Source organism: Bufo bufo, chromosome 5 (assembly GCF_905171765.1).
Source record: "Bufo bufo chromosome 5, aBufBuf1.1, whole genome shotgun sequence".
NCBI classification, from domain to species: domain Eukaryota; kingdom Metazoa; phylum Chordata; class Amphibia; order Anura; family Bufonidae; genus Bufo; species Bufo bufo.
In genome coordinates this window covers 201,905,631-201,923,524 of record NC_053393.1, presented here as the reverse complement: position 1 = coordinate 201,923,524, position 17,894 = coordinate 201,905,631, and the positions used below count along the sequence as shown (strand labels likewise).

General features: G+C 45.5%; 1 protein-coding gene across 2 annotated transcripts in view; it reads right to left on the bottom strand.

Annotated features, from left to right (window-relative positions):
• The window catches only part of LOC121001130 (collagen alpha-6(VI) chain-like), a 353,819-nt gene that overhangs the window by 66,266 nt on the left and 269,659 nt on the right, over window positions 1–17,894 (bottom strand). For both annotated transcript variants that reach the window (XM_040432059.1, XM_040432060.1), the window contains exons 23-26: window positions 8,495–8,557; window positions 8,321–8,383; window positions 6,963–7,025; window positions 5,317–5,367 (exon numbers count right to left, since the gene is read on the bottom strand). In XM_040432059.1, the coding sequence (XP_040287993.1) occupies window positions 5,317–5,367; window positions 6,963–7,025; window positions 8,321–8,383; window positions 8,495–8,557 (240 nt within the window). The remainder of the gene's footprint in view (window positions 1–5,316; window positions 5,368–6,962; window positions 7,026–8,320; window positions 8,384–8,494; window positions 8,558–17,894) is intronic.

Here is a 17,894-nt window from a genome sequence, read left to right as displayed (position 1 = left end):
ATCCGACAGTATATTCTAACACAGAGGCGTTCCCATAGTGATGGGGACGCTTCTAGTTAGAATAAACTACTAACTGTGTACATGACTGCCCCCTGCTGCCTGGCAGCACCCGATCTCTTACAGGGGGCTGTGATCCGCATAATTAACCCCTCAGGTGCTGCACCTAAGGGGTTAATTGTGCATATCATAGCCCCCTATAAGAGATCAGGGGCTGCCAGGCAGCAGGACGCAGACCCCCCTCCCTCCCCAGTTTGAATATCATTGGTGGCCAGTGTGCGGCCCCCCCCGCCCCCCCCTATTGCAATATCATTGGTGGCCAGTGTGCGGCCTCCGTCGGCCCCCCTCCCCCCCTCTATTGTATTATCATTGGTGGCCAGTGTGCGGCCCCCACCGCCCCCCCTCTATTGTATTATCATTGGTGGCCAGTGTGCGGCCTCCCCTCTCTCCCCCCCCATCATTGGTGGCAGCGGAGATTCCGATCGGAGTCCCAGTGTAATCGCACTGGGGCTCCGATCGGTAACCATGGCAACCAGGACGCTACTGCAGGCCTGGGTGCCATGGTTACTTAGCAATATTACAATATTAGAAGCATCATACTTACCTGCTGGCTGTTGCGATGTCTGTGTCCGGCCGGGAGCTCCTCCTACTTGTAAGTGACAGATCATTAAGCAATGCGCCGCACAGACCTGTCACTTACCAGTAGGAGGAGCTCCCGGCCTGACACAGACATCGCAACAGCCAGCAGGTAAGTATGATGCTTCTAATATTGTAATATTGCTAAGTAACCATGGCAACCAGGCCTGCAGTAGCGTCCTGGTTGCCATGGTTACCGATCGGAGCCCCAGAGCGATTAAACTGGGACTCCGATCGGAATCTCCGCTGCCACCAATGAATGGGGGGGGGGGTGGGGGGAGAGGGGAGGCCGCACACTGGCCACCAATGATATTAATACAATAGAGGGGGGCCGGGTGGGGGGGGGCCGCACACTGGCCACCAATGATAATACAATAGAGGGGGGGAGGGGGCCAACGGAGGCCGCACACTGGCCACCAATGAAATTACAATAGAGGGGGGGAGGGGGGCGGGGAGGCCGCACACTGGCCACCAATGATACTCAAACTGGGGAGGGAGGGGGGTCTGCCCCTGCTGCCTGGCAGCCCCTGATCTCTTACAGGGGGCTATGATATGCACAATTAACCCCTTCAGGTGCGGCACCTGAAGGGTTAATTGTGCTGATCACAGTCCCCTGTAAAAGATCGGGTGCTGCCAGGCAGCAGGGGGCAGTCATGTACACAGTTTGTAGTATATTCTAACTAGAAGCGTCCCCATCACTATGGGAACGCCTCTGTGTTATAATATACTGTCGGATCTGAGTTTCACGATATAACTCAAATCCGATGGTATATTCTAACATAGAGGCGTTCCCATGGTGATGGGGACGCTTCAAGTTAAAATATACCATCGGATTGGAGAATACTCCGATCCTATGGCATATTAACTCCTGACTTTACATTGAAAGTCAATGGGGGACGGATCCGTTTGAAATTGCACCATATTGTGTCAACGTCCCCATTGACTTGCATTGTAATTCAGGACGGATCCGTTTGGCTCCGCACGGCCAGGCGGACACCAAAACGACTTTTTTTTCATGTCCGTGGATCCTCCAAAAATTAAGGAAGACCCAAGGACGAAAAAACGGTCACGGATCACGGACCAATGGAACCCCGTTTTGCGGACCGTGAAAAAATACTGTCGTGTGCAGGAGGCCTAAAGCACATCTTGTTCGTTTCATTTCAAATCTATTGTGGTGGTGTATAGAGCCAAAAATTAGAATTGTTTCGATGTCCCAATATTTATGGACCTGACTGTATATTAGAGCTGTGAAGTCATCGTATGACCAGGACGGATTTGTATCTATTGACTGTAAATAATGAAGGTTCCTACTGAATGACAGGAAGCAGAGATCTAGAAGACGGTGAAGAATTGATACAGAGGAGAATGGCGAGTGAGTACGCGATGACGTGACGGCGCAGCGTTGCGCTCTCCCCCCTCCCCTAATGTCGGCATATGTCCTTAGCGTTTGTTCGCTTCGCGGTCCTGAATAAGCAGCTATTGACCCCTATCTACCTGAGCATGTCTCCTGGACTCTGAGTTGTACCGTGGACGCCGAGTGAAGCTGGCTTCTGTTGCTCCTGGAAGGGGTGAGAGCGCTGTGTTTTGGGTGCTCCCCTTCCCTGGATTTGAAGCTTCCCCCGATTCTCACTGATATGTGTGCCTCCTGGATGCTGAAGTTGCAGTGAGGACCCCGTTTGAGGTTGGTCTGTCCCCCTTGGAGGGGTGGGAGCGCTGTGTATTGGGCGCCCCCTCTGGATCAATCTTCTGTGGAGATGGGCTTCCCGTGTCTGTGACTGCCAGTGGTTGTGCCTCCTTTTTGCCTCCTGCTCTCGCCTCCGGTTCGGTGGTCGGTGTCTCTACTCCCTGTTGTTGGTCTGCCTGGCTGTCTCCCTCTGGTTGGATGGACTATTCCGTTTGGACCTTTTGGACCCCTCTGTCTGGACATTATGTTTGGAACTTTTGTCTTCGTTGGTCTGAGGTCCTCTGAAGATTGGAGCCAGAATTTGAAGATCTGAGTTTGGTGAGATCTATCTGTGTCCCCCTCCCTTGTCTGGACTGGTATATTTTTCCCTTTGGCTGCTGGACTTTGTGCTCCCTTTTGCTTCCCCCCCCCTTTTTTTTTCCCTTTTGTCTTTTTCCCCCCCCTGAGTTAATAGCAGTTTTTTTTTTCATCTTTTAATTTACTGTTAACTACCAGTGTACTGAAAATACTGTAGAGAAGAAAATAAAAAAATAAAATAAAATGGAAAAAAAAAAAAAGGGGGAGAAGAAGTTAAATAAAAAATTAAATAAAAAAGGGAGGAAAATGGTTTCTAAACAGAATAGATGATCAACAGATTTGACGCTGTTCAAGCCAGCTCAGAAACAAATAGAATCTGCTAAAATTGATCAATTCTTAAGGTCACAGAACTTAAAGACCAGGTCTGGTCAAAAGGGGAAGCAAGACAGCGCTGAGTTTAGATCGGAGGATCCACACGAGGGAGACCCGGATAATGGAAATGGGGAGATGCAGGAAAAGGGCCCCTCTCCATTAGAGGAGATTTTACTGATTGTTAAAAATAATGGAAAAGCGATAGAAAACATTGCTGTACAACTGGGGTCAGTACAGACAGATATACTTATTATAAAAGATGATATGACAAAAATTCGTGATAGAACTAAGGAATTGGAAATTACAGTGAATACATTGGAACAAAAAGTGAAAATGTTAAAGGCTGAGAACAGTACAGTAAAAAAGGATTATAACTACCTGACAAAAAAAACGGTGGACCTTGAGGATAGGTCAAGAAGATGCAATGTACGAATCTTGGGCCTAATAGAAAGCCCTGATAAAAAAAAAAATATTGATAGGAACGTTACAATCTATAATTTTTGATAACTTCGGCAAGGAATATTTTTCACCTCTGTTTCTAATTGAAAGGGCTCATCGAATTCCCGATTGTAAATCGATCCCAGGGAAGCCACCAAGAATGGTAATAATTAAGATGCTTGCAGCCTGTGATAGAGACATGATCCTAAGACGTGCATGAGATGTATCTCCGATTTTCTACAACGGGTGTAAACTTTCCTTTTTTCCAGACTTTTCAAAAGAAGTTCAAGAAAAGAGACGTACCTTTCTAGATGTAAAAAAACGCCTTCAGAGCAAGGACATTAAGTATTCTTTTTTGTACCCAGCCAAATTAAGGATTGTATATAAGGAAACAGTACTTTTTTTTGACACTCCAGATATGGCAACTTATTGGTTAGATAGGTCTGTTGACTGAAACATGTTTTCCTCCTTGGGATTTTCATTTTTTGGGCTGGAGACCCGGTTGGGGGAGTGGGGGAGGGATGGTTAAGAGGTCTGTTTTTTTTTCAATTACAGATCAAGTTGCACCACAATTCTGGCTTAAAATTCAGTCTCAAACTAAACCAACCAATAGTCAGAGACAGATGTCTATTCCTGTGTAGTACCCAAGACCTAGGGGTACTACTATTGTATTTTTAAGTGCTATGTTTTATATGTACTGTTACGTGTGGCCAGGTGTTCCAGGAGAGCAGGTAATGGTTGGCAGGGACAGGGCTAAGTACCCTGTTCCTCCCTTTTTGGTAGGAGTGGGTTGGTCTGACTTCCTGCCAGGAGGGGGAGTTCTAGTCTAGTGAGTCAGTGCTAGGTGGAGAGGGGGCTAGAGAGGTCCTGTTCTGATAGTAGGGGTTTGGGAAATAGCTTGTAGAGCCAGCACTCCCATGAACCGTATCTTTTCCCCTGTGAGGGAAGCTCGGGAACCAGATACCCTTCTCCAGCAAGAACAAAAACTAAAGACAGCCTCAGGTGACGCCTTAAGATTCCAGACATGTGTCTCAGCACCTGCAAACACTGCTGTAAGGTGAGGGACAACAGCTCAGACACTGTCACCAGCCAACCATTAGACCAGTATAAGCTAAGTGCAGAATAGCAGCCATCCAACCAGCCACCATACCTCCTCATCTGGTGCCAGTGACTGCACTTGATATTTATTGCTACTGGATGTGCCACAAGTTACGTTTTGCACTAAGGGTACTTTCAGATATGCATTTTGCCTGATCCGGCAGGGATCAGCAAAAACACTTCCGTTATTGATAATACATCCGGCTGCATCCGTTATGAACAGATCCAGTTGTATTATAGCAATGACAGATCTGGCATTAAAACCATTGTAAGTCAATGGGTGCCAGGTCTGTTTTCTATTGTGTCCGAGAAAACGGGTCCATTGACTTGCATTGTGTGTCATGCCGGATCCTTTTTGCTCTGCATTCCATGCTTGCAGCGGTTTTCTGTCTGTTATGGTAACTTAACCAAATGGAGCGGAAGGCATTCACTGCAACGAACCCCCATGGAGTGACGGCCTGAAGTAGGACACAGTGACACAACAACAACTCATCAGGGCTACTACCACTCCCATTCTCTACACCGGATCCTCAATAGCTCGCTGCATCTGCGCCAGATTTATCATCTAGCCTGAGCCTCTGCAATAAATCTGGTGCAGGTCTGGACAGCCGGTCTAAGTTTACACCATCTTTAGGATTAGTAACTCTGCTCCACAGTTTTTTTTTATTTCTTGCCTTCTACCCAATTGTATGAACTCTTTACATGTCACAGTAAATGTTGCAAGGGTCAGTTTATAAACCGAACAGATAATATGATTTACATAACTTTATGAGATATAGGTTGACCACACTCACCTTTATTCCTTTTCTTCCACGTGCTCCAACACCATTTGTACCAATTTCACCCTGTTAACATTTTTGAAGTAAGAGTAAAGGCATTATACACTTATGGAAGATTTTTTTCAAAAATGTCACCCTATGGAACGGAGGGTTTGGCCTATATTACTGAATGCATGGGGGAAAGTTCTCAATACAACTTGGTATACAGCATATAGTGGGAGAGATTTATCAAGACTGGTGTTCTCATACGCCAAACTTGATAGCCTGTGTGCCTCCCTTCCCCTCCATGCACCAGTTTATTCCAGGGCCATTTTCAAGAAAGGGAGTTTGCACAAATTTTCATTTGGACAATCACTGATTCGCGTAAAAGGGCCTTAAATGGGTTAATCAACGATGGATGTAAAAATTAAAAAAAACATAATTTATATTGTACATGAAATTCTCTAACAAAGTTAGGACCAGCCCTGTACCTCGTATGGAACCCGAGATTTCCTTATGCGTTGCTTCCATTCATCTGCTAGATTTTCTTTTGACTGGTAGTTCAGTGGGCATGTCTTCTTTTCAGGAGGCATATCCTTTTTGCTGTAGCTCTTTCCCTATCAAAGCTCAGAGGGTGTCTCCTTTCTGCTGCAGCTCTCTCTCTAACACAGCTCAGGGGGTATGTTCTTTCTGCTGTAGCTATCTTTCTATCACAGCTCTGGGTGTGTATCCTTTCTGTTGCCGCTCTCTCCCTGTAAATGTCAAAGCTTCTAAAAGAAGATCCGGCTGGTGGCAGTTGAAGGATGGAACTGAACATGTTACCGTTACCATATTCATTCAGCTCAGTAGCAGGACCTGCATGTTACTGTACAGAATGTACACCAGGGGTGCCATTATGCAGTTCGAGCATTTTTGTAATGGAAATTTTTTCATGTTGAATTATATTAAAGGGGTTTTGTCACTTCAACAAATTGCATTTATCATGTAGAGAAAGTTAATACAAAGCAATTACTAATGTATTGTGATTGCCCATAATGCTTCCTTTGCTGGCTTGATTCATTTTTCTATCACACTATACACTGCTTGTTTGTTTCCATGGTTACGACCACCCGGCAATTCATCAGCAGTGGCCGTTAGGGATGAGCGAATCGACTTCGGATGAAACATTCGAACTTGATTCGCATAAAACTTATTTTCAATACTGTACGGATTGAGTGCTCCGTACAGTATTAGAATGTATTGGCTCCGATGAGCCAAAGTTATTACTTCGGGAAGTCTCGCGAGACTTCGCATAATAACTTCATAAATCAATTTCTACTGTAAAAAAACATTTTACAAACTCGGGTTCAGTTCCAAGGTACCACTTGTAACCGAATCTGAGTTCGGGAAATGTTTTTTTACAGGATAAATCAATTTCTGAAGTTATTATGCGAAGTCAAGTGTAAGTGTTTATCAGTATGTTTTGTTTTTTTGGGCTGGAGCAAGAGTCTTTCTAATTATCAAGGAATGATGTCTAACACGAGTCTGTACTCTCTCTTGGTTTAGAACAGTCCAGTGTAAACCTGACTGTAAATTGCAGCTAACTATAATAGTAACAATATATACTGTGAATACAATAATAGTATTCCATGACTCTGACACCTGATATATGCACATGCATAGAGAAATGTCACATTTCTAACCATAAATCCTCTGTTTCCCACTTCCCCAGGGTTTCCTTTTACTCCAGGATCTCCGGGTTCACCCTGCAGAAGAACAAAAAATATTATTTTATTTATTGTGTTCGGTGGGGCATACATATTACAACTTATAATATCAGAACATTAGAATACTACATTACGTTTGGACACAAATATGTAATTTGAAGGTTTCCTGTCTAAATCACAAGATATAAAAAAGTAGTAAAACTTAATAAAAACTACATAAATTTGGTATTACAGTAATTTTACTGACCCACGGAATAAGGTTGTCATGTCACTTTATTGTATAGTGAATGTCGTAATAACAAAAAAAAAAAAAAACTTTTTTGATTTTTTTTATTTCACCCCACAAATAATTTTTCCCCCTGTTTTCCAATACAAGACATGGTAAATTAAAGGGTGGCATTAAAATTATGACTTGCCCCGCAGAAAATATGTCCTTATATGGTTATGTGAGCTAAAAATTAAAAAAGTTGTGGCTTTTTGAAAGGTAGAAAGGAAAGAGCAGAAACTCAAAAACAAAAATTGGCCTGGCCATTAATGGGTTTCTCTGGGATTTTGATATTGATGGCCTATCCTCAGGATGTGTTATCAATATCAGATTTGTGGGGGACGCCACCCCCACACCGGCGAACGCTTAAGCCTTTTCTTAATCCATGTGACGTCACTTTCATCGGTTATGTGACCTAGGTGCAGCTCAAGTGAATGGGGATGAGCTGCAATACGAAGCACAGCCAAAGCTGCCAGGAGTCATACCCTCACCAAATCAGATACTGATGAGTTAACTTTCGGATACTCTATCAATTTGAAAATCTCAGAGAGCCTATTTAGGAGCTTAATGGTGTCAAATAAAATAATCAGTCTCAGGAATAACAGAGGAACAGAGAGTTCCAAGATGCTCCAGAATTTACAAAAACACCCATGTCAGGAAAGAGGACAGTTCACCTTTAAATGCAAATTATAGCAATGTCTCGTGTCAATAGTGTAATGGGATTCTCTGAATTAGGCCTCTTGCACACAAACGTTGTGCATCCGTTCAGTGCATTAGGGACTGCAATTTGCGGCGGCCGGGACGGATCGAGACCCATTCAACAAGTTCTATTTTTTTTTTGGTGCGGAGGCACGGAAAGAAACACCATGGAAGCACTCCGTAGTGCTTCCGCGGGGTTCTGATCCGTGCTTCCGTTCCGCATCTCCGTGATTGCGGATCCATTCAAGTGAATGGGTCCGCATCCGCATAGGTCCGCATAGGTCTTACATGAACTCGATGGCGCCATTTTCAGATGTATTTTCCTATGAAAATTAGGGTGCAAGTTACGTTTTTGGTAAAGTAATGTAACCTTTTTCCCTTTTATTCCTGAATTTCCACGATCTCCTACTCCGCCTGGAGAACCAATTGGACCCTGTGTAAAAGAGAAGTTATGCAATAAGTAATATCAATCTTACTTCTTATATCCATAATGTTTGAAAATAACTTAGACTTCATTATTTTTGAACATTCTCTGACCACTTACCAGAAGGCCATCTAGTCCATTTTTTCCTTCGTGTCCTTTAATGCCTTGGATTCCTAGCTGTCCCTATAGGAAGGATATGTTACCTTTACTATAAAAAGGTCAAAATATACATATATATATATATTCGCACTGAAGTCAAATTTCCTCGCGCTTCGTGGTAATAAATCTTCTTTTTTCCTAAAATGGCTGCTGCACATGTTATGACATGGAGCAAATAACTCTGGAAACAAGGGATCACACACAATGCCATGCATGCAGCCAATCAGCAGCCAGCCCCTGTGATGTCACAGCCCTATAAATAGCCTCAGCCATCTTGGTTTCAGCCATTTTCCAGTGTACTTAGTGCAGGGAGAGACGTGACAGGTGCTAGGGAGAGTGTTAGGAAAGACTTCATTGTGCTGAAAAAACGATATATAAGTTCAGGGAAAGATTATTCATAGTTTATGGAAAGGATAGGGAGGCATCATCCACGCTATAAAAGGAGAGCAGGGTGCAATAGGAAAGTGTACAGCCTGGGTAATAGGAGCGATTCTTTTACACCTTGTTGCACTAACTGCGGATCCAAATTGCAGTTATACTGCTGCTTTTAGGTTGTTTGCACTATATGATACATCAGTAATTCCAGCAATCCTTGCTTGTTATTGGGGTGCAAGTTCTATGTGATACAGCCATTTACAGGGTGTATTAATAGGAAATATACGTACGTCCTATTAACCGTTCTACTGTGAATTTACATTGCTATACAGCCATTTACGGGGTGTATTAAGAGGAAATATACGTACGTCCTATTAACCGTTCTGCAATGAATTTACATTGCTATACAGCCATTTACGGCTGTATAGGAGATATACGTATGTCCTATTAACCGTTCTGTGGTAAATTTACATGGCTATACAGCTATTTACAGGGTGTATCAACAGGAAATATAAGTACGTTTTATTAGCCGTTCTGTGGGGAAGTTACATTGCTATACAGCCATTTATGGGGTGTATTAATAGGAAATATATGTACGTCTAATTAGCCGTTTTGCTGTGAATTTACATTGCTATACAGCCATTTATCCCCGTAAATATTAATAGGTAATAAACGTGCTTCTTATTAGCCGTTCTACAGTGAACTTACATTGTTCTACAGTTTTTTTGGGGGTTTATTAATAGGAAAAAAAAAGTACGTCTTATTAGCCGTTCTGCGGTGAAGTTACATTGTTTTACAGCCTTTTTTGGGGTGTATTAAAAAGAAAAAAAATAGTATGCCTTATTTGCTGTTCTGCGGTGAAGTTACATTGTACTACAGCCTTTATTGGAGTGTATTAATAGGAAAACAGTATGTCTTATTTGCCATTCTGCAGTGAAGTTACATTGCTATACAGGAAATATACGTACGTCTAATTATTAATAAGACATATACATATGTCTTATTAGCGGTTCTGCTGTAAATTTACGGTACATTGTTGTACAGTTTTTTCTGGGGGGTTTATTAATATTATTTTTTTTCATATAAAAAAAAAAGTATGTCTTATTAGCTGTTCTGCAGTGAAGTTACATTGTTCTACAGCCTTTTTTGGGGTGTATTAGTAGAAAAAAAAGTACGTCTTATTTGCCTTTCTGAGGTAAAGTTACATTGTACTACAGCCTTTTTTTGGGCGCAATAATAGGAAAAAAGTACATCTTATTTGTCGTTCTGCAGTGAAGTTATATTGCTATACAGCCATTTACGGGGTATATTAATAGGAAATATATGTACGTCTTATTAGCTGTTCTGCAGTGAATTTACATTGCTATACAGCCATTTACGGGGTGTATTAATAGGAAATAGAAGTACGTCTTATTAGCCGCTCTGCAGTGAATTTACATTGCTATACAGCCATTTACGGGGTGTAATAATAGGCAATATACGTACGTCTTATTTGCCGTTCTGCAGTGAATTTACATTGTTTTACAGTTTCTTTTGGGGATTTATTAATAGGAAAAAAAAAGTACGTCTTATTAGCCGTTCTGCGGTGAATTTACAATGCTATAAAGCCATTTACGGGGTATATTAATAGGTAATATACATATGTTTTATTAGCGGTTCTGCAGTAAATTTACTGTACATTGTGTACAGTTTTTTTTGGGTGTATTAATAGGAAAAAAAAGTACGTCTTATTAGCCATTCTGCGGTGAAGTTACATTGTTCTACAGCCTTTTTTGGGGTGTATTAAAAAGAAAAAAAAAGTATGCCTTATTTGCCGTTCTGCTGTGAATTGACATTGCTATACAGCCATTTACGGGGTGTATTAATAGAAAATATACATACATCTAATTAGCCGTTCTAAGGTCAATTTACATTGCTGTACAGCCATTTACAGGGTGTATTAATAGGTAATATATGTACGTCTTATTAGCCGTTCTGCAGTAAATTTACATTGTTCTACAGTTTTTGTTTTTGGATTTCTTAAAAGGAAAAAAAGTACATCTTATTAGCTGTTCTGAAGTTACATTGTTCAACAGTCTATTTTGGGGTGCATTAATGGAAAAAAAATGTATGTCTTATTTGCCATTCTGAGGTGAAGTTACATTGTACTACAGCCTTTTTAGGGCACATTAATAGGAAAAAAAGTATGTCTTATTTCCGGTTCTGCGGTTAAGTTACATTTCTATACAGTCATTTACGGGGTGTATTTATAAGAAATATATGTACCTCTTATTAGCTGTTCTGCGTTGAAGTTACATTGTTCTACAGCCTTTTTTGGGGTGTATTAATATGAAAAAAAGTATGCCTTATTTGCTGTTCTATGGTGAAGTTACATTGTACGACAGCCTTTTTTGGGGTGTATTAATAGGAAAAAAAGTCTGTCTTATTTGCCGTTCTGCGGTGGTTACATTGTTATACAGCCATTTACAGGGTGTATTAATAGGAAATATACGTACAGCCATTTACGGGGTGTATTAATAGGTAATATATGTACGTCTTATTAGCTGTTCTGCGGTGAATTAACATTGTTCTACAGTTTTTTTGGGGGTGTATTAATAGGAAATAGTACATCTTATTAGCCGTTCTGCGATGAAGTTACATTGTTCTATAGCCTCTTTTGATGTGTATTAGTGGAAAAAAAAGTACGTCTTAATAGTCGTTCTGCGGTGAATTTACATTGTTCGGGTTTGTACCGAACTTTAGGTTTTTCGGCACCCGGACCCGAACCCGAACATTTACGTAAAAGTTCGGGTTCAGTGTTCATAGATTTTTATGGCGCTTTTTGAAAGGCTGCAAAGCAGCCAATCAACAAGCGTCATACTACTTGCCCCAAAAGGCCATCACAGCCATGCCTACTATTGGCATGGCTGTGATTGGCCAACTGCAGCATGTGACCCAGCCTCTATTTAAGCTGGAGTCACGTAGCGCCGCCCGTCACTCTGCTCGGATTAGTGTAGGGATAGGCTGCAGCTGCTGTGAGGGAGAGATCAGGGAGAAATCTTATGAAGAACTGCTTCTTTACTCAGCGATATACAGCAAATGTGTTTTGTGGGTGCAGTGCATAATTGTTTTAAGCCTGCCCTGAGCCAACTACTATTGAAAACAAACTTTTTTTCCTTTTAGTTAGTCAATATCAATACATAATCGGCAGCCATTTTATGCAATGATAGTGCACCAGCACAGGACATCTGCATGTCTGCAAGTCCAGAAATACTGCTTTGAGACACTGGGGTTAAAAAAAAACTTTTTTTCATATAGTGCACATATAGGATTATCGCTGCATAAGTGACTGTGAAATTTAGGCCAGAAATACGGCTTTCTCATACTGGGGCATACTGGGGCGGAAAAAAAACATCTGTTTCATATAGTGCACATCTAGGAATATAGGTGCATAAGTGAGTGTCACATTTAGGCCAGAAATACAGCTTTTTGCTTACAGGGGTTAAAAAACCCTCTGATATACTGCACATCTGGGATTAGACATGCATAAGTGACTGTGAAATTTAGGCCACAAATACGGCTTTTTGCTTACTGGGGCATACTGGGGTGAAAAAAAACCCCATCTGTTTCATATAGTGCACATCTAGGATTATAGGTGCATAAGTGAGTGTCACATTTAGGCCAGAAATACAGCTTTGGCATATTGGGGCATACTGGGTGAAACAAACCCCTCTGTTTCATATACTGCACATCTGGGATTAGACGTGCATAAGTGACTGTGAAATTTAGGCCACAAATGCGTCTTTTTGCTTACTGGGGTGAAAAAAAAACATCTGTTTCATTATAGGTGCATAAGTGAGTGTCGCTGTCATCGCCAGTTCTGTGAGAAGGTCTGTTAGACGTTCTTCTCTACCTCTTGCATGACGTTCTTTGTTTTGGTTTCACTTTGTCATCCCCTTTCCTTCTCCCAGCTGTCACCTATTTACACTAATTGTCTCCCTTTATATTCCCTCCCATACTGCCTCACTTTGCGGATGAGTTGTTCACTGCTGGAGGCTGCTACTGCTGATTCCTGTCACGGAACCATGAACCAGACGTACAACAAGAGATAAGTGAAAATAAGAAGGCTTTATTGAAAATAAAGCTGTAAAGCAAAAGTCCAAACGGATGGTGAAACCGAGCAGAGTCTTTGCGAAGCCAGAGGTCAGGAACCAGAAGGGTAGTCAGACGAAGCCAGGATCAGGAACCAGCAGGGTAGTCAGACGAAGCCAGGATCAGGAACCAGCAGGGTAGTCAGACGAAGCCAGGATCAGGAACCAGCAGGGTAGTCAGACGAAGCCAGGATCAGGAACCAGAAGCAGCAGCAGTCTTAGAAGTATGTGAACACAAGAGGACCAAGCAAGGAACTGAAGCCACAGACCTCCTATATATATGAGCTAGGCATCCAGCTCCTCCCAGGGGAAGGAGGAGCCGCAGGGTGGAAGGCTACAAGAAACCCAGAAACCAAGATGGCCGCCAGCACATGTCAAACGAAGGAGAGCAGCAAGCAGGTAAGACCATGACAGTACCTCCCCCTCAAGGGCCCCTCCTCCGCGGAGCACAAAACGGTTTCTGAGGGAAGCATGCGTGGAAGGCTCGGAGCAAGGCAGGAGCATGGACATCTGCGGAGGGAACCCAGGAACGCTCCTCTGGACCATAACCACGCCAATGGACCAAAAACTGCAACCGACCACGGACCAGGCGTGAGTCCAGGATATTGCTCACCTCATATTCCTCACGATTGCCCACTTGGACCGGACGAGGCCGAGGAACCGAGGAAGTGAAACGATTACACACCAGTGGCTTCAACAGGGAGACATGAAACACGTTGGAGATCCGCATGCCAGGAGGAAGCGCAAGGGCATAGGCTACCGGGTTTACCCTGCGAAGCACTCGGAAGGGACCAACAAAGCGAGGCGCCAGCTTGGGAGTGGGCACTCGAAGGTTGAGGTTGCGGGTGGACAACCATACACAGTCTCCGACCTGGTAGGAAGGAGCAGGCGCTCGTCTGCGATCAGCCTGGAGTCTCTGGCGCTGCGCAGAGACCTCAAGGGACTTCTGGATCTGTACCCAAGAAGCACGTAGGACGGAAAGGTGATCCTCCACAGCCGGAATATCCTGGGGAGAGAATACCTCCGGTAACACGGCAGGTTGGAACCCATAATTGGCCATGAAGGGAGACGTCCCAGAGGAAGAGTTCACCGCCGTGTTCCTGGCAAACTCAGCCCAAGGCAGGAGGTCAACCCAATTGTCTTGATGATCGGAGACATAGCAACGAAGGAATTGCTCCAAGGCCTGATTGGATCGTTCTGCGGCCCCATTGGACTGAGGGTGGTAGGCCGAGGAGAAGGAGAGATGAATTCCCAACTGGGAGCAAAAGGCGCGCCAGAACCTGGACACAAACTGACTCCCCCGATCCGACACAATCTCCTTAGGCAAACCGTGCAACCGGAAGACCTCCCTGGCAAAAATCGTGGCCAACTCTTGTGCAGAGGGTAACTTCTTGAGAGGAACACAGTGGCACATTTTGGAAAACCGATCCACAATCATGAGAATGACCGTATGGCCTCGGGATGCAGGGAGGTCCACAATGAAATCCATCCCCAGGTGTGACCATGGGCACTCCCCGGTGGCTATGGGTTGCAGAAGGCCCAACGGAAGGTGCCGAGGGGACTTACTCTGGGCACAAACGGAGCATGCCGCTACATATGCGGCGATGTCGGAACGTAGGGAAGGCCACCAGAACAGACGTGAAACAGCCCAGGACAGCTGATTCTTTCCAGGATGCCCCGCGGTCTTGGAGTTATGGTAGGTTCGCAACAACCGAGTGCGCAACTCCTCAGGCACAAAACATCTGCTGTTGGGTCTCCCAGAGGGAGCACCAGATTGAGCCGCCAAAATCTGCTCACCCAGGGGAGAGGTCAGGCTGGTGCGAATGGCGGCCAGGATCTGATTCGGAGGTATGACCGAAGTCGGAATCGACTCCTCCCTGGACAGCTCGGAGTACTGCCGTGATAAGGCATCCGCCCTGATGTTCTTGGAACCGGGTAGGTAGGAGACCACGTAATTAAAACGTGACAAGAACAGAGCCCATCTGGCCTGACGTGGTGTCAATCTCTTGGCCTCAGAAAGGTAGGTCAGATTCTTGTGGTCCGTCAGGATGAGAACCGGAACCACCGAACCCTCGAGCAAGTGCCTCCATTCTTTAAGGGCCTGCACGATGGCCAATAACTCCCTGTCACCAATCTGATAGTTGCACTCCGCGGAAGACAGTTTCCGGGAGTAAAACCCACAAGGAAGCAGAGGACCCTCTGGTGTTCTACGCTGAGACAGAAGGGCGCCTACTCCCGTCTCAGACGCGTCCACCTCGAGGACAAAGGGCAACCCAGGGTTGGGATGCGACAGAATCGGAGCCGACACAAAGGCGGACTTTAGGGCCTCAAAAGCTCGGATGGCCTCGAGCGGCCAGACCTGGGAATTACTGCCCTTCCTGGTCAGATCCGTGAGAGGCTTGGCCAGCATGGAAAAGTCCCTGATGAACTTCCGATAATAATTGGCGAAGCCCAAAAAGCGCTGCAGGGAACGAAGACCACTGGGCTGGGGCCACTGTAAGACAGCCGAAACCTTCTCAGGATCCATGGAGAACCCCTCAGCGGAAATGATGTAACCTAAGAAGGTTACCTGGGATCGGTGAAATTCGCATTTCTCAAGCTTACCGAACAGCTTGTTCTCTCGTAACCGTTGCAACACTCGTCTGACATCCAGAATGTGGGCCTCCATGGATTCAGAATATACCAAGATGTCATCCAAATAGACTACCACACACTGCTGCAACAGGTCACGGAAAACATTGTTGATGAATTCCTGAAAGACTGCGGGCGCATTGCACAACCCAAAGGGCATAACCAAGGATTCGTAATGACCGGTCCTGGTGTTAAACGCGGTCTTCCACTCATCGCCCGCCTTGATCCTTACCAGGTTATATGCCGCCCTCAGGTCGAGTTTGGTAAAGACCGTGGCCCCTTTAAGGCGATCGAACAGCTCGGAAATCAAGGGTATCGGGTAAGCGTTCTTGATCGTGATGCGATTGAGACCCCTGTAATCGATGCAAGGCCTCAACTCACCGCCCTTCTTTTTCACAAAGAAAAATCCAGCCCCTGCCGGGGACGAAGATTTGCGAATGTGTCCGCGTGAAAGCGCCTCCCTCACGTACTCCTCCATGGCCTCATTCTCCGCTACCGACAGTGGATAGACTTTGCCACGAGGAGGAACGGCACCAGATTGTAACTCTATGGCACAATCGTATGGGCGGTGCGGAGGTAGGGCAACCGCGCGCACCTTATCGAATACATCCCAGTACTCCTCGTATTCAGGAGGCAACAGAGAGTCCGAGGAAGTACACAGCAACTTGACAGACCCATGGATGCAACTAGCCCCACACTGCGGTGACCACGAGAGGATCTCGACCGATCTCCAATCGAAAGTCGGATTATGCTTCTGGAGCCAGGGGTACCCCAAGACCACCGAGTAGTGTGGAGACGAAATAACCTGGAGGCAGACCGACTCTCTGTGAACGGCACCAATGGCTATCCCCATGGAAGGGTCTCATGAGTCACGTGTGGCGGCAGAAGGGGTCTGCCGTCTATCGCCTCAAGAGCCAGTGGGGAACCTCGAGCCTGCAGAGGAATGGAATTGGCGGCAGCGAACACACTATCAATGAACAAACCACCAGCACCAGAGTCCACAAACGCCTGGGTCGTCACCGAGCCCCCGACCCAGGAGAGGACAACAGTGATCAGTGGTTTGTCAACACGGGAAACCGGGGACGAGGAGACTCCACCCAAGATCTGCCCCCGACAGGATCTCAGGGTACGAGCGTTTCCCGGACGGTTCGGACATGCCAACCGAAAATGCCCACCGAGACCACAGTACATGCATCGGCCCTCGCGTCTCCGGAGTGCCCTCTCCCCCTCGGACAGGCGAGCAAACCCCAGCTGCATGGGTTCACCCCCAGACAAGTCATCCCCAGGAGGCGTGGGAGGAGAGGGAGGCACGGGTGGGACAGCAAACGTAGGCACCAATCTGTTAGAAGACCTCCGCAGGTTCTCCTTAAAGGAAGGTCTCTCCCTGAGTCTGGTGTCAATCAAAATCAGGAAAGAAATAAGAGACTCGAGCTCAACTGGTAGGTCCTTAGCTGCAACCTCATCCTTCAAGGCATCCGAGAGACCATGAGAGAAAGCAGCGACCAGAGCCTCATTATTCCAGCCCACCTCTGCTGCCAGGGTACGAAACTCAATGGCGTATTCAGCTACGGATCGTGAACCCTGTCTGATGGACATAAGGAGCTTCGCAGCAGAGGCAGCACGAGCCGGCACATCGAATACCTTCCGAAGAGAAGCAACAAAACCGGAAAACTCGGCAACCACCGGATTGTTGTTCTCCCATAAAGGGCTGGCCCAGGCCAAGGCCTTGTCCGAGAGCAGCGAGATCAAGAAGCCCACCTTTGATCTCTCAGTAGGAAAGGCATGTGGCAGCAACTCGAAATAAATGCCCACCTGGTTAAGGAAACCTCGGCACTGAGTTGGCTCTCCCCCAAAGCGCTGTGGAAGAGGGGCAGAACCGGTCATACCCCGAAACACCGCAGGCGCAACAACAGGTGTCGGGGTAGACTCTGGCGCAACAACCGGAGCGGCAGTAGGAGCGAGCCCAGGAGCGACAACCGACCCATCGGCAACGGGAGCGAAATGAGCCGTGCGTTCAAGCAGGGTTTGCAACGCCACAGCGAACCGACCCAACAGGTGATCCTGCTGATCAAGTCTGGCAACCAGCGTGGGTAGCGAGGATGGCCCTGTACCGTTAGAATTCATGGCTTGGTCCTAATGTCACGGAACCATGAACCAGACGTACAACAAGAGATAAGTGAAAATAAGAAGGCTTTATTGAAAATAAAGCTGTAAAGCAAAAGTCC